The 22626-nt window shown below is 37.3% G+C and overlaps 1 protein-coding gene across 1 annotated transcript in view; it reads left to right on the top strand.

The window, feature by feature from the left end:
- The first annotated feature begins 8330 nt into the window (after positions 1 to 8330).
- gad3 (glutamate decarboxylase 3) overlaps positions 8331 to 22626 on the top strand; it is a 20550-nt gene continuing 6254 nt past the window's right edge. Inside the window, exons 1-13 of the mRNA XM_042497135.1 lie at positions 8331 to 8503; positions 11104 to 11211; positions 11433 to 11539; positions 13178 to 13313; positions 13813 to 13903; positions 14338 to 14450; positions 15457 to 15572; positions 17440 to 17519; positions 18238 to 18292; positions 18774 to 18890; positions 19770 to 19834; positions 20836 to 20914; positions 21425 to 21574. Of these exons, the coding sequence (XP_042353069.1) occupies positions 8482 to 8503; positions 11104 to 11211; positions 11433 to 11539; positions 13178 to 13313; positions 13813 to 13903; positions 14338 to 14450; positions 15457 to 15572; positions 17440 to 17519; positions 18238 to 18292; positions 18774 to 18890; positions 19770 to 19834; positions 20836 to 20914; positions 21425 to 21574 (1239 nt within the window). The 5' untranslated portion in view covers positions 8331 to 8481. The remainder of the gene's footprint in view (positions 8504 to 11103; positions 11212 to 11432; positions 11540 to 13177; positions 13314 to 13812; positions 13904 to 14337; positions 14451 to 15456; positions 15573 to 17439; positions 17520 to 18237; positions 18293 to 18773; positions 18891 to 19769; positions 19835 to 20835; positions 20915 to 21424; positions 21575 to 22626) is intronic.

Here is a 22626-nt window from a genome sequence, read left to right as displayed (position 1 = left end):
TCGTTCTAATAAATAACAGTAAAACAAAAAAATAAAAGTAACAATGTGAACATAAATCCCCATCCCAAAAAACCTCTGTGCCCAGTTCCAGAGCCGTCAAAGGAAGAGGTCATTACGAACAAGATATCGTATTTGGCATAAATTCGGTAAAGTTGGAAAGATATTCACAGATTCGGACTTCCGGCATCAATAACTCATTAGTGATACGTTGTCAAAACATAAACGAGGCCTCTTTCCCATCGTTGTAAGGTAGACAATGTGCTACAAGCCCAGTTTTATCAAAAGTAGCTGTCTTTCAAGCTGCAGAAATAACATTGGTGTCAATGAGCAGCCGGCTGTGAGACGAGTGGATAGGGACCGTCTGCAAATTGCAAAACCGCTACAGCAGCGAAGAAGAAACACTACACAGATATTCAATAACTTCAGTCTTATACACTGTAGTGTCACCAAAATCACTGGCTCCTGTTGATCAAACTACAACACTTGTTTTATGATATATATATATATATATATATATATATATAAAATAAATTAAAAAAATAAAATATAATAATATAAATAAATATAATAAATAAAATTATATATATATATATATATATATATATATATATATAGATAGATAGATAGATAGATAGATAGATAGATAGATAGATAGATAGATAGATATAATTTTAAGAAACTTTATAATAAAATGCAATAACTTCACCTTTATGCACTGCAGAAGAATTAAACTCTGTCCAACCATCATCTGGTTCCTGCTGATCATACTACAACACTTGGTTTGATTTTTTTTTTTTTTTTTTTAAATCATAATTTTAAGAATTTTTATTAATAATAACATTTTATAACTTCTCTTTTATGTACTGTAGTGTCACCAAATTTACTGCAGCCATCAACTGGATGCTGCTGATCATACTACAACTCTTGGTTTGATTTTTTTTTCTTAAATCATAATTTTATGGAATTTTTATTTGTAATAAAATGTAATAACTCCACTCTTATGTACTGTAGGATTTTTTATTAATAATAAATTCATATAACTTCACTTTTACATACTGTAGAATAATTAAACTCTGTCCAACCATCAACTTGCTCCTGCTGATCATACTACAACACTTTGATATATAAAACAAAAACAACAACATCATTTTAAAGAATTTATATTAATAATAAAATTTAATAACTTCTCTTTTATGCACTGTAGTGTCACCAAATTTACTGCAGCCATCAACTGGATGCTGCTGATCATACTACAACACTTGGTTTGATTTTTTTTTTAAAAAAACTCATAATTTTATGGAATTTTTATTAGAAATCAAATTTAATAACTCCACTTTTATGTATTGTAGTGTCACCAAAATCACCACAGCCATCAACTGGCTGCTGCTGATCATACTACAGGTCTTGGTTTGATATAAAATATATTTTTTCGTAAGCGAAAAAGGTGATGTCATTGCTGCCTCAAGGACACTGTTTTAAACCAATCACACAAGGATACAAAAGTGTGATGAAGCCACTAGCCAATCAAGAAAAACTTTCAATTAAGCTCTACCTCAGATCTTTTCAGTCTGCATAACCTGCAGATCACCATGAAGGAGAAGATGGCATTGGATTTCTTGGAATTTTTCCCCTTCAGTTCAGTTTCATCTTTATGTGTAAGTAATTTTATGTTTTTTATTGGAGTTGTGCTGTGCTTGTCTACCTTTTGGAATCTGAAATCTTGACAATATTTACGTAAGTGAAATGTTACTGAATCTCCAAATGATTTTTAATGTAAATGTATTCCAGAAATAAATCTAACTTTAACCTCATGTTGAAATATTATGTAAATTGCCAAATAAGAATATTACATTTTGTAAATCTGAAATGTAATATTATGTTTAGTTCGTAGCTATGTATTGATACTTTAACCTTATCTTGCATTTCTTGATATGACATTCCCATGTGTTTTACTGCATCTTTCCATATTGGACCCCTCACTTTATCTTGATAAAAACTTCTAGCTTTGCTTGTCTCATTTTCACAGGGTTAGGTGCAATGTTAAGACAATGGGACGAGTTAAAAAAGGAAGCAAAGCTCATAGAAAAGACCTATGGGCAATGGCAGGAGGAATGGAAGCACTGGCCAGAACAATGAAGAGTGCTAACATTGCAAACAGGGATACCAGTTATTCCTCAAAAATATGGTCTGAACTGTCTACAGCACTATTTGGTCAGGATAATCCAAAAAACTGTCACTGGCTCTGGGTCATATGGACCAAAAATCGTAATGGAGTGAGGGATTTAGTCAACAAACAACAGGAATTGAATGAAGCTCAAGTAAAGGAACAAAAAAAAAACAGTTTGTGAGACTAAGGAGCCATTAATGAGTCATAGTGAGGCAGGTAAGGACAGTGGGACAGAGAAAAAAAAAAAAAAAAAATCAAACCAAGTGTTGTAGTATGATCAGCAGCATCCAGTTGATGGCTGCAATGATTTTGGTGACACTACAGTACATAAAAGAGAAGTTATTTAATTTTATTATTAATAAAAATTCTTAAAATTATGAATTTTAAAAAACAAAATCAAACCAAGTGTTGTAGTATGATCAGCAGCATCCAGTTGATGGCTGTAATGATTTTGGTGACACTACAGTGCATAAAAGAGAAGTTATTAAATTTTATTATTAATAAAAATTCCATAAAATTATGATTTAAAAAAAAAATATCAAACCAAGAGTTGTAGTATGATCAGCAGCATCCAGTTGATGGCTGCAATGATTTTGGTGACACTACAGTACATAAAAGAGAAGTTATTAATTTTTTATTATTAATAAAAATTCTTAAAATTATGATTTTTTTTTAAATATCAAACCAAGAGTTGTAGTATGATCAGCAGCAGCCAGTTGATGGCTGCAGTAAATCTGGTGACACTACAGTACATAAAAGTGGAGTTATTAAATTTTATTATTATAATAAAAATTCCATAAAATTATGAAAAAAATATTTTTAATATCAAACCAAGTGTTGTAGTATGATCAACAGCATCCAGTTGATGGCTGCAATGATTTTGGTGACACTACAGTGCATAAAAGAGAAGTTATTACATTTTATTTCTAAATAAAAAATCCATAAAATTATGACAAGAAAAAAAAATCTTGTAGTATGATCAGCAGGAACCATATATATATATATATATATATATATATATATATATATATATATATATATATATATATATATATATATATATATATATTTATTATATTTATTTATATTATTATATTTTATTTATTTAATTTAGAATATATATATATATATATATATATATATATATATATATATATATATATATATATATATATATATATATATATATATATATATATATATATATATATACATTATAAAACAAGTGTTGTAGTATGATCAACAGGAGCCAGTTGAATATCTGTGTCGTGTTTTTTCTTCGCTGCTGTAGCGGTTTTGCAATTTGCAGACGGTCCCTATCCACTCGTCTCACAGCCGGCTGCTCATTGACACCAATGTTATTTCTGCAGCTTGAAAGACAGCTACTTTTGATAAAACTGGGCTTGTAGCACATTGTCTACCTTACAACGATGGGAAAGAGGCCTCGTTTATGTTTTGACAACGTATCACTAATGAGTTATTGATGCCGGAAGTCCGAATCTGTGAATATCTTTCCAACTTTACCGAACTTTTGGCATACAACACAAGACGGGATGATGACCCTCACTCGTCTTCCCAGGTATCCCGAACACCAGCTAACAAAGCTGCAGCATTCAAGATATCTGTAACATCTGAAAGAGACACATGTTGATATGTTATCAGCCTTTTTTCGATGCATTGATATTTTTAACGCCGTGTTGGACGTCTTTAGTTTTTTTAGGATGAAAGTAATGAAAAAGTAGTGTTATGCATTATTCTGCACAGGAAGTAATATTGTAAAGAAATGTCCCTTTAAAATGACAGCTACTAGTAATATATACTGCATGACATTTTGAAAGTTACTTGCTCAGCACTGCTTGTGAAATTCAAAAGAAAAAAAACTATTAACCACATTTGTTGGTATTTTTTACAGTGCAAATTATATTGTAAATAAAATTCTTCATTTTTCCTGATTGAGGGGATTTTCTTGTATTGACATTAGGGACCATGTGTTTGTACAGATGGAGTTAAATTAAAATTATTCCATGTCGTAACACACATTTTTATGACAAGAAGAAAAACATACTCTTCCTCTGTTCTCCTCACACATCCACAGTCTGCTCTGTGTGTGCTGTGGATGTTTTGTGGACAGTCAGTTTGGTTTGAGGCCAGGATGGTAAGTCATGTATATGATGGAGGACTTGGCTTTTGATTCATTCTTCATACAACCTAGCATGGATAAAAAAAACATTTTTTTTTCTTTTAAATTAACAGATTTAGTCAAAAGTTTACATAGATAATTTCTCACTATTTTGTGTAGCAGGAGTGATAAATATACTGTTGGGAAAAGACAAATACATGTTCTCTGATCTACCAGATATTAATGTCCTCTTAAAATGAATATAATTTGTAGGAGGTTTACAATGTTCAAAAATAATTTCAGCACACTTTCTGACATAGATATTAGCCCTCATTGATTCCCCAAAAATAAAATTGCCATCTTTGATAAGTGTTAAAATTCCACAGACAGTGTGGAAAAGATAATACTGTCTTTACAACAAATATTTCCAAGTAAAAACTAATCTACTGCAGTATATATGATATTAATATTAAATTAGAATGCTATCTGTCCTATCATAATAATATTCCAAACCAGGAGTGTGTAAAATGACACTTTTCTCTGTAAACTTAGCTTACACATTCTTAAAATCAGTTTATTTCAGCAGGCGTTCAGTGCACCATCGCATGCGTGATCATCAGCGGCGGTGCACAAACACAGTTTGTAGCTGTTTTATCAGCTTCTTTTCCACTTCATTGGGCATAAAAGAAGAGCGCTAGTAACAGAAAGAATCCACCATATGGTTCAATTGTAACTCTGATAACTGTTTACTCACCATGCAAAGACGGTTTACAGAAGTCTCTGTTTCTGCGCAGGTTCGAGCGGTGAACTTAAATAATCTGGACGGGGTTCAGGATCTAACATGTAAGGCTGTGTCTCTGAGGTCATCATGTCCCAGTAAGAACAACAAACTATGTTACTTTCTGTGTTTACTGTTTGCAAACTACCAGTAGTTCAAATTTGTCCTCCATGGAGGACATTTGTAAACCTGAATATCTCCCACCCACAGCATAGGACTCCATGAACTCCTTTTGCGTAAGTAAGTGCGTAATGCTTTTTATTGAGCAAATTTTGGCTTTCTTTATTTTAGTTTATTTTAGCATAGTATTTAAGTGTTTAAGAGATGTCCTCCATAGTGGACATTTGTAGTTATTTCTTCTATTTTGTTCTGTTTTTTCAAATGAAAAGAAAGGGAGTCATTCTCAGAAGCAGAAAGGATTTTACTGCAAATTGTTGATGGAAACTCAGATATTGAGTTGTCTGATGAAGAAGAGCAAGATGAATTCCAACTTGATGATCCTCCCATTATTCAGAGCAATGATGCCATGACACACCAAAACTGGTCCCCAACGGATTATTTTAAGGAGTACATCGATGACTCAGTGTTTGAAGTAATGGCCTGTGCACAAATCAGCGTGAAGTCCTTGGGTCTGGAGCAACACTAAATACCACTCCTGAAGAACTGAAGACATTCTTTGGGAATTCTATTTACATGAGCTGTCTAGGATATCCAAACATTCAAATGTATTGGGCCTCAAATACCTTGAGTTTAAATTGTGGCAGAATCCATGACCAGAAATCAGTTTTACAAGCTGAGAGATTCCATTAAGATTGCCAATGACCTTGATGTTTCAGACAATGAAAAAAACCTCTTGTGGAGAATCAGGCCCCTCTTGCCCAAGTGACGCAAGGGTGTCTGAGTCTGCTTAGAACAGGAAAATTGTGCATTGACAAGCAAATGATTTCTTTTACTGGTCGATGCCCAGCGTGCCAGTATGTTCCAGGAAAACCACACCCAACTGGATTGAAGGTGTTTGTCTTGGCTGCACCAACCAGTCTGGTCTTAGACTTTGTGGTCTACCAAGGCAAGGCTACCTTCACAGTCACAGAAGGAAAGGGCGTCGGAGAGCAAGCTGTTCTTCATCCGTCAGAGTCTGTTACCCAAGTCTGTCTTCACCACGATCAACCTCCTCGACACCCTGATGGCTAAAGGGCTGACAGGGACTGGAACCCTCATGAAAAACAGGATGCCAAAGGAGTACAAGATCATAGGGGATAACCCCTTCAAAAAGAAAGGAAGAGGGGCATCAGAGATGGTAGTCAGACGAAGCCCTCCTGAACTTGATGTCATAAATTGGTTGGACAACAAGCCAGTTGCCATGGCATCCTCTGCCTATGGCATTGAACCTCAGGACACACGCAGAAGATGGTCCAAGAAAGACAAAAGGTTTGTCCAGGTGTCAAGGCCACTGGCAATTCCTGAGTTCAGCACCAACATGGGTTGCATGGACTTGGTTGAACGAATGTTGAGTTTCTACAGGATGGCCTCTCACACTTGGAAATGGACAGTGTGTAGCATACCCTCCGAAAGATGGTAAGAGACTCGACTGATGGTTTTTAGTGTTTATTCCTTTCCATGAGCTCCACAATAAACCAACGTGAGAACTTGTAAGAAAAACAAAGAAAACAACAAATCACATCTCTGTTACCATTTCCGTATATAATAACTGGTAAACAATCACAGTGCAAGCCTATCTGAATATGCAGCAATATATCGTGACATCGCTAAACACATGAGCGACAAGCTAGCATAAATTTCCTGCACACACACATTGTCAAAAATATAGTTACAACCACACACCAACCTTGTGCCTCTTCGGGGGGTTGCTAAAATACACTCTGTTTCCGGCACCGTTTCTGTTTTGCTGCTTCACACGCATTTTCCTTTGTTTACCTTACAGCCAACTTTATCATTTTACCGTCAACTTGTTGATTCCGTGTTCATGGCTAAATTTTCCCGGCAACACACTATTAACCCGGAATTACGACATAGCGACCTTCAAAATAAAATCTTGCACTCTTAAGATGAACCCTTTTAGCTCTTAAATGAGCAAAATATACACATACATATAGATGAAATTAATTTTTTTAGCAAAACTCTAATTATGAAACATAGTTATTAAGGAATCATGTCAAAATACTATTTGTTTCTCCCAAATGAACTTATAAACAGTGCAAGCTGCCCTCTGGTGGACAAAACAAGAAACAGCAAGCACAAAACACAAAGTGGGTTTGCTACACAGTGCGTGCAGTTTTCCACTTTTTTGACCTGGCAATCACCAACTCCTGGCTTCAGTATAAGAGTGACTGCCAGTTTCTGGGGAAGACACCACTGAAGTTCCTTGACTTCAAACTGCTCTTTGGTGAAGACTTGATTCTCGGGCCCAAGAAGGAGTCACAAGTGACAGTGAAGATGACTACACTCCCCCACGTCAAAAGTGGAAACAACCAAACACAACCAAATGCCAGTCTGAGACACCATGGCGCAATCCATCTTCCAGAGATGGTGGACGAAACACATGCATCAAGATGTCGCAGATCCGGCTGCAAGAGCAAAACATACGTGATGTGCACGAAGTGCAAGGCGTTCCATTGTGTTTCCAAGAAGGAAAATTGCTTTTTGAAGTATCATACCAAATAAGCACAACAAGGCAAGGCAAAACAAAACAAAAGTGATGATGGACAGTTATGTGGATGTTAAATCCTGGTATTTTCTTTGGGGCTAACTGATTGCCATCGAGGTTCTGTTTCACATATGGCATTCTGATGTCCACTGTGGACACATGATATCTTCAAAGCACAACAAAGCAACTGTTAGACAGTTATGTGGATGTTAAAAACATTCTTATGTTGACTTTTTGATATTTTCTCTGGGACTAACTAGTTGCCATCAAGGTTCCGTTTCACATGTATGGTGTTCCAATGTCCACTGTATCTTAAAAACAAAAACTTTTTTTTTTTTTCAAAAAAATGTTGTTGTAAACCTTACAAAGATTGGGGAATTAGAAAAAAATGTAATGTGACAATGTTTTTTCCTGGTAGTCAGGAGGTTAACAGAAGCGGGGGAGGGCGTGTTCGTCTTTTCCTGCTTCACCTCGGGTGGCTTCGGCAAGCTGTCCAATCAGCGGAGTGGGCAGGGCGGGAGGCGGGCACAGAGTAGGAGGAAGCTCAAACCTACCGTCTCGATTATAATAGATCCATTGTCTCCCTTTACCTGCTGCTCTTTAAAGGCAGCAGCCTCACACCACCTGGATGAATTACTGTGACAGACTTGTGACTGAGCAGCTATCAGGCTGAATCATTGCCTGTTGTTGAGAACAGTAACAGTGGGACTAAGCCAGGTTGCTTTGAACCATCTTTGAAGAACTGATCTGAGATGGATTTCTTACGGCTGCCAGGTAACAGCAGTTTGACTCTCCTTACGTGACTGCGTTTTTGTTACTGTCAACTGGAAAACCTTGACTGACATATTTTATGGATATCTCATGTTATATTGAATCCATAAAAAGAAGAAATCACAACAGCTGATAAATGGTAAAAAAAATGTGAGTGCAATAAGTAGAGGATGAATGTGTAAAAATGACTGATGGTTCAATGACTTTTGAGGTGATTTTGACTTTAAGATGAATTTTCCTGTTATTTTTAAGGAACATTTTACACAATTCTGTCTGTATTATTATTTTTTTAATTATAGTATTTAAGTGGGGTTAGAGAAAATTTCATGCCAAGTGGCTCAGTGCAAAAAGATTTCACACCAATTTACTCACAAAGGCTGACAATGATCCAGGTGTCAAAGGGTTAAGCAAGCACAGAGTGAAGGCTCTGTGGATAAAACTTGCTAAAATGAACAATGGCATGTAGTTGTCTTTGCAGAAATACACAATGCTGTCTAAAATTCTGTTTTTGAGATAAAATTTTGTGTTGTTAAACAAAATTCTGTGTGTAACAACTCACTTAATCTACCATGAAAGCAACGTTTCTTTCAGTTTTCTTTTCATGAACTTTGAGAATTTGTTAGTACATGTTTTCAGCACTGTTTGCGGTCAAACATTGTGATGCACTATAGGCTGAATCTGTGTATTTGGTTTGTGTAGGACAGTCTGAAGACTCCCTGTAGCAAGTTTGGTGTCAACTGAGCAAAACATGGAGAAAATATATGTCATTAGTTCAACTATTTTTATAAAAACAGAGTGATAGTACAGTATATCTGATATTTTAAGAATTTTAACAATTTTACTAAAGTAATGTTCTAATAGGTGACTTTAACTGCTACCAAAGTCATTTTCTGGTTAGAAATCTGGACTTTTACTGTATTGTATTTTAATTCAAGTACTTCATCCACACCACTGTGTAAGTGAAATAAACACATAATAAAATAATCACAGACATGATGAATAACAGTTCACTCATATTTCCCAACAGTTCAACAGTGACTTTCTAAAATACTGATTATAAAATATCAGATTGCCATGACATCCAGAGATATTGTACAACCCTGCCCAAACATTCTATTGAGAAATCTGTCATCAGAATTTTTTTTTATTAATTTACAGTTAAATCTGTACATTTTATAGTACATTGCATTTAGTAACTATTTTAACATTTAATTTAAATTAATAATTATAATTTTCAATGTACTTATCAATTATCTTATCAATGCACTTATCAATGTACTGTCCATATCACAGGAAGCAGCACTGGCTGTGCATTAAAACATTGTACTTCTATCCATTTGAATAATATGCAAAGTGTTTAAGAGATCAATTTCCTGACCACTAATGCCCTTGACGTGCTCTTGATAGAGAGATGGAGTGGTAGAGGGAAAAACAGAGACAGACACTGCAGACAGACAGACAGACAGACATCATATTTGTCTCAGGGGTTGGTCACCACACAGTCTCACCCCAGCATGTCAAATAGGATGCAGCTGGATGGAACCGGTTGCAAGTGCATGAAATACAGACAGACCGCGTCAGTTAGTGACACTGCATCATCCCACCATGTGCAATTGTTGTCATCACAATAATGACATCCTGGAGATAACATCACATATAGACATGGAAGGTCACTGATAGAGCAACACCATGTGATGACTTCGAATGAGAATGTGTTTAAAAAAAATGTTGGCATCGTAGGTTCCTGCAAACCTTGGTAACATTTGTATGATACTAAGTAGCAGAAACACTGAAACTGTTATGTTGTGTTTCACCAATGCTGTGGTTAACGTGGCAAGAAAAGCCTCTTGGTTATGGTAAAAAAAAAAAAAGATCATCTTTTATCTTGAAATGTCGATTTGGGGGCACAATCTTGGCCAGACTGCTTTTTGTACCATCATCCCAACTGTAAATACAGTAATGGGTCGCTACAAAACAAGTTTGATATCTAAAATGTCCCTGGAAACACAGTAATGACATTCAATATGTATGAAAACTTACAAATGTAATGTATTCGTGTTCTGTGGTAAAGTACAATGCTGACTTTGTCTTGTCATGTTGGATACAGCTGTGACATTAAGAGAGTGCAGTCTGAGCAAAACACAGTGTTAATATGACAAGAAGACAAAAGTTAACATTTTTCCACAAACCCTTTTTCTTTTCAAAAAAGAGGACACAAGAAGCCATATCAGACCTTAGCCTAAAACCGGCTAATTCATGATAGAATCAGTAACTCTCACGTGAATGAGTAAAGCATTGGATGCCAACTTTCTGTACTTGACACATTTCTATACTTGGTGCTATGGACACATTTCTGTCAGAACCAGAGTTTTCACTTCATATACCTTCACGTTTATAGCTGCAAGCTGTCAACCATTTCAAATTCAGAGGATTTTATTGTCCATTAGTTGCATTAAAGGGAAATTTGTCTTTGGCACATTATAAGACAACACTAGACCTACAAACAGTACACAAGTGTTCATCATCATTTCACCCAGATCAGATACAGAAGGATTGTTCCCACTGAGTTAAATGATACAAACACGTCTGATTTGTGCCTTCAGAAAGAATCATCGATCAGTCAGCTGGGAGTTACAAACAGCAGGAGGACTCAGCAGCAGTCAGAGACAGAGGACTGACACCTGCTGACTTTGGCAGCATCTACAGCAAAGGTGAGAGCTCAGGCTGTTCACATTCACACACTGGGTTTGGTCCTCCTGACAGTCTGAGGGGCAGTCAGGACCAGAAGCTTCCGTCTGTCACTGAGGGGGGGCCCGTTCTTTGACTGATGAACAAAGTTTAGCTCAACCAACCAAATCAAGTTAGTTCAAGTGATCCTATGTGTGTGTGTGTGTGTGTGTGTGTGTGTGTGTGTGTGTGTTTGTGAGTGCAGACCTTCTCCCTGCTGCAGGTGGTGAGGAGATGACCAGAGGGTTCCTCCAGGAGCTGGTGAACATCCTGTTGAATTATATCAGCAAGTCGAGTCAGAGGAGCTCCAAGGTCTGATTTCTACAGCAATCTTGTACACTGTCTTAGCATTCTGCTCAGTTCCACTCGAAACTTGCCAGTCTATCTGCTGGACAGGAATTAAAAAGCTATAGAAATAATAAAGCATAAAAGTTACGGGGACATTTCATTATGAAGCTATGTACTTCCAGAGGCAGTTATTAAGGTTCAGTGGTCCAATGAACATTGCTGATAGACATGAAAAGGAAATTTCATGTCAAGAAGTTAAAAGAGCAAGACACATCACGACTGAGACATACATGTACGCATGTATGTTCCATCAGTAATCATAAGTTGTCAAAGAGTGTTAGAAGTACAAATAAAATTCTTAAACTGAGCATACACTGTACAATTGTAGAAACGCTGTTGTTTAATCCCAACTCATACTGTACGAGATTGTCTGCGACGTAAAGCCAAAGCTCACAATTAATGTGCTCACACTGGCCCCTGAGGACCGTCCTGGCTCTTGACAATAAAGATTAGTTTGAAAACGCTGGGGCAGGTATTAGCAACAATACTAACAAGCGTGCTACCTTGATAATCTGTGCAATCCTGTGTGCCGAAACCTCTAAGAAGAAGAGGCGCTGGCACAAATGGACTCGCGGATGGCTTGGAAGACGTGGACAGTCAGAAATGGAGGTCAGCTAGCAAATTTTACTGTTATATTGATAGCTTACATTAGCTACCCAGCATTCCTTGGTGTCCAGTTGTTACCAACCATAAACTGCACCTCCTATGTTAAGACTGTTTGCTGCGAACATTAGTTTTAATCAGCGTTCAGAATTGTGTTGCCATTGCGTTTTTAGATGCTGTGTTTGCCACTTCACACAGGCGCAGTAAGAAAAAAAGGCACCGATGTTGTGGAATGGACTTGTGGCTCTGCTTCAACTCTGCGAGAGCCTGCGACGTGTGGCACATCAGAAATTTATCTGACTGTCCAACAGCCATTCATGAACAGATAATCAATTCTTGCCCACCCTTTTATCGTGCATGGCCTGACAAAGCTGAAATTTGGCCTTACTCTTAAACTTAATTGAAGCTTTGAGAGCACTTGTTTTGACTTGCCCTTACCTTGATTCGTACCTGACATGAAATTTGTGCCATTTGCTTTCTTTGCCAAAGGCTTAGCATGAGTATTACTGTTTTCCTAAACATGCATAGTTGGACATTTCAAGTATGGGCCTGTCCTCGGCTTCTCAAGGCAAGCACTACTGTCTTTAGCCACTGAGCTTAAAATGTAAAACTATGTTATGTAACACCAGAGACTGAGATTTCTTAATCCTTGTTTTTATCCAGAATTAATTTAACTTTTATATTTTTCAGTACCACTAAAACCACACGTTCTCCCACTGTCAGCTATGTTGGGCCTTAGTGAGCTCTAATTTAATGAAAGATTTTGAATATAGCTGAGAATAGTTACGATACGATGCGATGCGATGCGATATGATATGATATGATATGACACACTTCGTATGTTATGGTATGGTATGGTATGGTATGGTATGGTATCGTAACTATTCTTAGCTGTATCCAAAATCTAGTTTAGTTTGGCGAAATGTGTACTAGATGCATGTACAGTATTCAATAGACAAAAAATAATGGAATGGAAAATGACAGCTGCGTGTGTTTTAGGTCCTTGACTTCCACCATCCTCACCAACTGAAGGAGGGACTGGAGGGCTTCAGTCTGGACCTGCCTGACCAACCAGAAACTTTAGAGCAGATACTCGTGGACTGTAGAGACACACTCAAGTATGGTGTTAGTACAGGTGTGTGTGTGTATGTGATTAGGATTACAGAAAAATGTCCCAAAATGACATTATAAACATGAAAAGTGTACAAAAGCAACAAAATTCTGGCTTTTGGCATGCATGCTTTTTTTTTTTTGCTTTCTTGGCCACAAACTGAGGTTGTCCTGAGACACAATTAAGAATGTATGCAAGTAGCTCTTCATTTATTTTCAATTTAAATTTTTTGCTTTCCAGGCCCCTCGGTCAGCGGGATACTAAGTCCCAAATTGCTCCTGATGTTTGCGTGTGAATGTTTATGAATGTTTAAAAACTAAGTAGCAGGTGGCACCTTGTATGGTAGCCTCAGCCACCAGTGTGTGAATGTGCGTGTAAACGGGTGAATGTGGCTCGTGGAGTGAAAGTGCTTTGGTCAAACGAATAGAAAAGGGCCATATGAGTGCAGGTCCATTTTACTAGGCGTGAGGCCCTGTGCAGCCTATCACTCATGCGCTCCGACCTCTGCCTTTTACTGCTCCAGGCCATCCCCGTTTCTTCAACCAGCTCTCCTCAGGTCTGGACGTAATTGGAGTGGCAGGCGAGTGGTTAACCTCTACAGCCAACACTAACATGTAAGATTTCTACTAGTACTGTACTTAAGTAATGCTGAGTTACGTGTTCCTTCCTTGAGTGTTTTCATTTTATGTTTAGTTGTAGTGCACCACATTCCAGAATGAAGTTCTACTTTTATTCCACAACACTTATTTGACAGCCAGTTAAGATTAAGAAGTAGCATGAAAAAATGCGGATTGAAGCAAAATGCTTGTCTAGCAGGGGTCCTTTTCACATTTCGGATGAGGGTTAAGCTATTTCATCTTTTCACATGGTTTAATTTTCTACACAAACCACATCTTATGGTTATGGGCCATAAGAAATGAGTATTATGTTGTGAAATATTTTACAAAACAGTGAAGATCAGAGATATTTTTCTTCACTCTCCAATTATTCATCTCATAACCCCTCATATTTATCCTTTTGATTAAAATACAATACATTTCTTTTCCAGATTTACCTATGAAGTGTCTCCCGTTTTTGTCCTCTTGGAGGAAGTTCTGCTAAGGAAGATGCAAAGCATTGTGGGATGGTCTGATGATGAGGGAGATGGAATCTTCTGTCCAGGTAACACATGCAAGAAAGATACAGTAGGAGGGATGAGCTGTTTGATAAAAACAGTTGAAACATGACAGTGGATACCTCAGTAAGTCACCTGTGTTTTGCCTCATAAATCCATGGAAAGTTCTATTTTTAAACATAAACTATACATTAACAATATTAACAGTTATCATTAGTAGGTGGGTTTCCATTAACCCTCAAATTAAGCAAATTGAAATTGCGAGTATAAAATACGCTAAATGGTAACATTGGTAACAATGGTAACAATGGTAACAATGGTAATGGTTAATTTTGAAAAAACTCTGATTTATGGCAAAAAAACCCAAAAAAGCGTTTTACGCTCATGTGAGGTGGCATTTAAGTTGATTCAAAAAAGCCATATTTTGCAAAACTCTCAGTCTCTCAATCTTGTCAGTAGCAACTGGCTCCGTCATGATGCAGCAGGAGCTACAAGAGGTGTTATTGCATCACAGAACTCTTAAAAAGTTGAGCGGATCATCCTGAAGTTTTGAATCCACAATCCTCTGTAAAATCGTGGACTATCACCTCCCAGAAAAACCTCATATGTGGCTGCTTCCACGTATAAGGGGCTCGCCTTTCCATTGTCGCTCTCATAGATTGCAAATAATGATGGGTAGTGTGGTGGCTGCGAAAGAAATAAATCTGCCGTTTTTTTAGCATCCATCGCTATGCTTCTTGGAATGTTATCATCAAAGGAGAAGTTGCAGAACATCACTCACTGGAAACACAGTCATCTCCTAATAGTGTTTTATCAACGTTTTGGTTTTCCGTCTGTAATTGCAGCCCCCCTGCTGTGTACACTGTGGTGTCCAAAGTCTCAGTTTGTACAGCAGTGGAGGTATTTCTTTAACATCATTGCATGCTTTAGAATCTGTGAACAATGCACTTTCTAATTCTCATACACTGTGCAACACAAAACCAAGAATTCGTATGTAGTGCGGAACTGAGACACAACAACAGGCTCATAAAGTGTGTATTCCGTTTTCTGAAGGAGGGACAATATCCAACCTGTACAGCATCCTGGTGGCCAGATATCACTTCTACCCAGAGGTAAAGAGCAGAGGGATGGGAGCTCTGCCTCGGCTGGTGCTCTTCACTTCAGAACATGTAATCACACAACACACTCTACACTCTGATGGCAAAGGCCCATGTATGCGACCAATTCGCCACAGTTTGCCTCTGCCCTGCCCCACTGGTCGCTTGTATCCATCCACAATCCCCCATCCGCTTCTCGTCCAGAGAGAGTTTCACTTTAGTATTTCCTGGATTTATATAGTGGTTTTAGAAAGCCCCTGTAGCTGCAGCTTTAGTAGCTGTATTGATGTGAGCACTTTGAATTTTAGAAATTGTCACTCCCTCTCGTCACGCTGCCAGCTTGGTCTGCAACTGAGAGAGAAACAGAATGTTGAGCTCACCTCATCAGGATGATCAGCCTAGGACTATCTCTGGATGAGGCAAATTTCAAGGTGTTGTATTCTTTATTAGAAATACCAAATCTTACTGAAAACACTTCTGATCAGTTGATGGCCAAATTGAACATATATATATAAATGTGTGTGTGTGTGTACAACAACAATAATAATACAAATAATATTTTCTCTTTTCTTCTATCTATCTATCGATCTATCTATCTATCTATCTATCTAAACTTAGTCAACACATATCAAACGCCAGAATTTCCTGTGGCCCTTTAAAATTCGTTGTAGGGGTTAGACATGATCATGTGACATTTCGAATCCTGTTTTGAACTATGTGGAAGCACAAAAACAGTTCGATCTCTGGTGCTGAAATTGCCATCTCTACTGATTGGGCACACTACAGTGTTGTACTGTATGAAAAAATAAAATGCTCCGTCTCTTACTGAATTGATATGAGATGCAGTTTGTCCAGTTTTTTCATTCACAGAACTGGTAAAATGAGGATAAGTTCACTCAGATATTAGTAGGGAGAATTTTGTCCTCCCAAAATATTGGTCAAGACATGTCCCTACTGTCCATATACAAATGTACGTCCCTGGCAACAAGGATATTTCCTTCCTTGATGCAAAGTTCACTGTGATTCTATGACACTGGAATCTATAGAAAGCTATAACACCCCTTCATCACTGAAAAAAAGCCTGCACTATGGTCAGTTTCTCAGCTTGAGAGACATTTGTGAATACTTAAACCTTTCAACCCTGAGCATACTGGTGCAATTTCTTCTTCTTCTTTTAGAACATTATTATTTTATTTTCCATATAATTTTATAAAATGTCTAGGAAAAAATCGGGAAAAAATAGGGAAAGCTACAATGGAAAAGTACATGATTGTCATAATTAGATATTTAAAATCATGTTAGAAAATTAGTTTTTTTAAAGCACCTTTTCAGTCTTGTTTCCCTCATTTTGCATAAATGAAGCCAAAATATTGAAAACACAGTCACTGCTGTCTTGCTCTGGTCGTTTGCCTTGATTATTTTTCCTTTTTCTTTTTTTGTTGGTTTGCTTATTTTGTTGTGTTACGATTTTTGGTAATAATTTTTGGTAATTTTCTGGTACCTTTTTTTTCCTCTACTAATTTTTTGCTACATTTTGTTTTTTCATTCTTTTGTTGCCTTGTTCCCATGTTTTTGAAAGAAATCAAGCCAATTTGCTCAGGTTTCAAAGGGTTAAATGCTTATGTAAAGCATTTATATGAATGCTTTCAGTGGAAAGGTTACAAAAACATCCCGCTGAGTTAAGCCTTCAGAGCTCATGGCACTGTGCACACCAAGCCTTTATGTCCAAATCATAGAGTTTAGTGAACACACACAGCTCAGAGTCTGGAGACAGAAGCAGGGCTCTCACATTTGTCATGTACACCTGTACACCTGGGAACTTCTTCTTAGAACCAAACAATGCAGCCGCTGCCTTCAGCTGAATGGATGTTCTACCTGTTTGTAGTGTCTTTGATATTAAGACAAATGCAGATGAATAGCTATGTTTTCACCCATTCAGAGTCACTATTCAGTGAAAAAATCTGCAGCCGTGCTGGGGCTGGGCACCGAGAATGTGGTCATGGTGAAATGTGATGAAAGGTAGGTAAGTTAGACACCCACAAAGTGCACATGTGTGTTGTTCATAGTCACTGTGAAGTCACAAAAGACGTGTTTGCTCACCTGTTGCAGCTTGCTCTCTTTCTCTGTGTATGTTTGTGTGTGTGTGTGTGTGTCTGTATTCTGGGGAAATTAGTCCATGCAATGAGTGAATACACATGCTGTTACTCATGTTTACAATATAGTAGTTGCTTCTATGCATAAAATACTTTGTACTGTATTGTCAACCAACATGACAAGAGATGTCCCACAAATGGCAAGAAATTAGTAAAAGGTGATAAAGAAAATAACTGAAAAAATGTTTTACAAAAAAGAAGAACTATTAAAAAAAGATCAAAAACTTATGCCAAAAATATGCCAAAAAAATATATTTATAATCAGTATAATTAAATATTTAACATTGTTTTACAGAAATAAATATACATATATATATATATGTTTTAATTTCTGCACTTATTTTGAGTCAGTTTCTCCCTTGCTTTTTCCTTTTATTTTCTTTTTTGTGCTTATTTTCAGGTAATTTTCTTACTAATTTGTTGTCATTTTTTCAGTTTTGTGTTTTTAATTTGCCCATTGCTCTCTCCCCATGCTTTTGAAAGAAGTCAAACCAATTTGCTCAGGTTTAAAAGGGTTATTAAAGGCTCACAATTAGCTGCTGATGACTGAGTCTTGAGTCTTTTTCTACCTTTGGTCCTTCAAGAGGGAAAATGATTCCAGCTGAACTTGAGTCTTCCATTGTTACAGCCAAAGAACAGGTATGCACGAAAGGCACAGCAATGTCAGTTAATAATTGCATTATAAACAGTTTTTTGAAAATTAGAAAATAATAGATGCTTTCAAAATACCCTCTATCTCACAGTGTAAAAACATGCTTTACATCTCTGGTTAATGCCAAAACCTCATCCCTGAAATTGCTAATAAAGAAAGAAAGTGCTAATAGCTGAAACATACACATCAGAACATGTGATGAGAACAGTCTCAGCTTTTTCTCTCTCTCTCCGTCTCTCTTTCTCTCTCTCTCTGTCTGTCTCTCTCTCTCTTTCTCGCTCTCTCTCTCTCTTTCTCGCTCTCTCTCTCTCTTTCTCTCTCTCTCTGTCTCTCATTGTCTCTCTCTCTGTCTCTCTCTCTCTGTCTCTCTGTCTCTCTGTCTCTCTGTCTCTCTCTCTGTCTCTCTGTCTCTGTCTCTCTCTGTCTCTCTCTGTCTCTGTTTCTGTCTCTGTCTCTGTCTCTCTCCAGGGTCTGGTTCCATTCTATGTGAATGCGACAGCAGGAACCACAGTGTATGGAGCCTTTGACCCTCTCAGCGCCATCGCTGACATCTGCCAGAAACACACACTCTGGATGCATGTGGATGTAATGTCTCACTTTCTCTCTCTCTCTATCAGACACACACACACACACACACACACACACAAGTTAACTTTGATCACTTTTTTTGGTAATAACATCTTACATTCATTTCCAGCCTGTTCTCATTCCGAGGAAGTCAAATACTGCCACTCTGTCAGTGATTTTGCAGAAAGATACTGAGGACAATCCCCTCCAGTGGTGGTATGACACTCCACAGCATCCAGCTGCGTTTCATGCAGACACAACAGGTTCCGTCCAGCGCTTATCATGCGGACACGGCACATGCCACCTGACGCTGTCCAGTGGCGTTTCATGCTGACATGAAAGGTGGCTTTTGGCATCACAATCTTACATCAAAAGCACTGTCAACGTGACATTATGTTACGAGTTTGGAATGAGAACGGGCCAAAAACCAAAACATCAGTCCAGCAGAACTTATTTGTTTAAGATTTGGAGAATACTCATTACATTGAGATGCAATTTTGGAACAACCAATAACAACCAACAATAATATGAACATGAATACTGCTGCCCTCAAAGTCCAGCAATGTACAAACTATTTTTAAGGTTTTTCATTTAAAAAAAGCAAAGGTAGTGCACTGATTAAGGAAAGGTGTGCCTTTGGGCCAAGCCAAAAGCACACCTTGATGAGTGGAAACCCAGTGTGGGATCATGTTTACAGTGTATTTGCCCATCTACAGTCTGCAAAGGCTAAACTAAAACACTTTTGCTCATAATTAGATCACACAGTCACAAAAATACAGCATTATGACTAATATGTATTGCAGACACATTATACACCACATTGATCAGAATGTGTTGGACTTCATTGATGCAGTGTTTTTTGAGTCCTGTCTTTTGGATTTGTCTCTGTCCGTCCAGGCGGCCTGGGGTGGAGGCCTGCTGATGTCAGACAGGCACAGGATGAAACTACAGGCCATTGAACGGTAAATGCATCAACACACAACCCAACCACTTCAAACAGCGTCATGTCTTTGTGTGAGCCTACAACTCACTGTGAAGTCAACTTCAATAACAAAGCAATGTTTTCAACTGACACTATGAGCAAACACTCAATCAACAGGGTGGCCCAACTGAAAAAAAATTCCTCTGATACATAACCTACCAGCCAGCCAACCAGTCTGACCTGATTCCTCGCTCTAATAATTCCTGGTTGTTTTCCACAACATCCACCTCACTGCAACTCATTACAGATCATGAGAATTTGTGACACATTGTTTATCTTTTTGCCTAATCTACTGATCTTGTGTTTTATTTAGGCCTGTCAAATAATTTTTTCGAATGATTGATCACATAATTTCTAAAGTTAATCACAATAAATTGCATTTTTTAATCACGTTTACAGTTCCATTATTTTTCATTCCAAAACGGTTTTGAAGTCCACATTTACTCTGTTTTTAGAATGTTTCTGGCATTTTAGGATGCTTCTAGGGTTTTAGGGCTTTTCTAAGACTTCAGGACATTTGTAGGATTTTAGGAAGTTTCAAGGATTTTAGGACATTTTAAGGATGTTGGGTAGGTTCTAGGATTTTAGGACATTTCTAGGATTTTAAAAAATTTAGGAAGTTTCAAGGATTCTGAGACATTTTTAGGGCTTTAGGAATTTTCAAGGATTTTTAGGAGCTTAGTTAGGACCTCTATCGGGAGTGTGGGGGATCCTCCACTGGCACTTTTTGTGATAAAAAGTGAAAAAGTGAAGTGGAGTAAAAATTTTAATGTTTGCACTCCAGCACCTTATGTATACTAAAAGTACAAAAACAATTCTCATTGCGAATCCCTTTATTTTTATTGTGAATTAGAAAATGCGACACCTGACACCCTGTGGGGAGCCAGATTAGCCATAAATTGAGTATCACTGGTCTAGAAGTAACCAATGTCAATAACTTATTCAGTGTTTATTGTTAAATTTGAAACTATTGTTTTCCAGGGCCTGGTCTGTCACATGGAATCCTCACAAGATGATGGGCGTCCCTCTGCAGTGCTCTGCCATACTCGTCAAGAAGAGAGTAAGATGTTATCCTTTACTATATACATTACAAAAAGTTGGAGGCTTGTCAAGGTTTATAGAGTTCACTGAAGGAACACAGTACAGAGAACAGGACAGGTGAGCTTCATCTGCTGCTGCAGGAGGAACCAGACACACCTCCTGCCACACACACGCCCTGCAGGAGAAAGAGAAGAGAAAGAAAGGAGAGCAGGAGGGAGAGAGAGAATACCTCCAAAAACATACTACAAAGCCAAAACCAAAGCAGCCAAAACCAAAGCAAACATGATTACTGCACGTCTAGAAAGTGGCTGACTGTAGACCATTCCTACTTCAGTAGGAAGAGAGTGCTTCTCTTTGTCACTAAAGAAGAGATGAAAACGTTGCCTCATTATGTTGATAACAACATAATAACAATAACTGTTTATTATAAAGACCATCACATGTTTTCATAGATTGTAAAGCCTTGAATTTTTTAAAATAACATCTTATACTTTTTGGTATACATGCAATGTACCTCTCTCCTCTGCAGGGTCTCCTACAGGAGTGTAATGAGTTGGGGGCTGAGTACCTTTTCCAGACAGACAAACCCTACGATGTGAGCTACGATACTGGAGATAAGAGCATCCAGTGTGGCCGACATGTCGACGTCTTTAAGCTGTGGCTGATGTGGAAGGCAAAGGTATCCATGTACAGAATCCTCCTTCTCATTTTCACTATGCACCAGCTGTTGGCAGCCTCAATCTGAATCTGTGCATTAATAATAGATCAATGCTGATAACAGGATGTAACCATCTTCTGTTAGATTTTGATGACTGGTTGCATCACCCCCATCCTGGTCCACTTTAATGCAATCTGTAAAGGCTGAAACAGGTTGAATACATCGTTATTAAGAGGAATAAAGTATCAGATGAAGTTGACGTTGGTGTTATTGGTGTTTAAAAAAATCAGCTCTCATAATTTTCTTGAAAATGTGTATGTCAGCACATTCCAGTCACACACGAATAGAGAGCACCCAAAGTCAACTGCTTCTATTGTGTATGCTTTTGTTTTGAAAAAAACTAGATGAATGTTTCTGCAAACCACAAATACATTTACAAGTTAATATGTAGCAGATACATTGAAACTTTATGTTTCATCAATGCAGTGGTTAACAAGCAAGGTTCTTACAGTAATGGAAAACCTGGAAAAGTCACAGAATTGCATATTCAGATTTTCCAAGCCTGATTAAATCATTAAATAAGTAAAAATCATGAAAAAAATCTCATAACAGTCCTTGAATTTTGTTGTGTTTATAAAAATTGTTATAGTAATCTAACCTCCATTTTACATCATTTGTTTTCTGAAGCTGTTGTCATGTAACATTGTTCTAATATACATCTACGTATAATAACATTACACATAAATGTTGATGTATGTTTTTTTTTCATTTTCTTCCTGTTGTTGCTCTCTCCATACGTGTATGCCAGTGAGCTAAAATTATGTTTGTGTAGAGTTTGAATCTAAAATGTTTAAAAAAAACACTGAGCATGTAGGGCAAGACATTATTATTATTATTATTATTGTTGATTTATTATTNTGCTCTCTCCATACGTGTATGCCAGTGAGCTAAAATTATGTTTGTGTAGAGTTTGAATTTAAAATGTTTAAAAAAAACATACATCAACATTTATGTGTAATGTTATTATACGTAGATGTATATTAGAACAATGTTACATGACAACAGCTTCAGAA

This window comes from Plectropomus leopardus, chromosome 12, assembly GCF_008729295.1.
Source record: "Plectropomus leopardus isolate mb chromosome 12, YSFRI_Pleo_2.0, whole genome shotgun sequence".
NCBI classification, from domain to species: Eukaryota; Metazoa; Chordata; class Actinopteri; order Perciformes; family Serranidae; genus Plectropomus; species Plectropomus leopardus.
The sequence above is the reverse complement of the archived record's forward strand: the minus strand, read 5'-3'. Positions and strand labels throughout refer to the sequence as shown.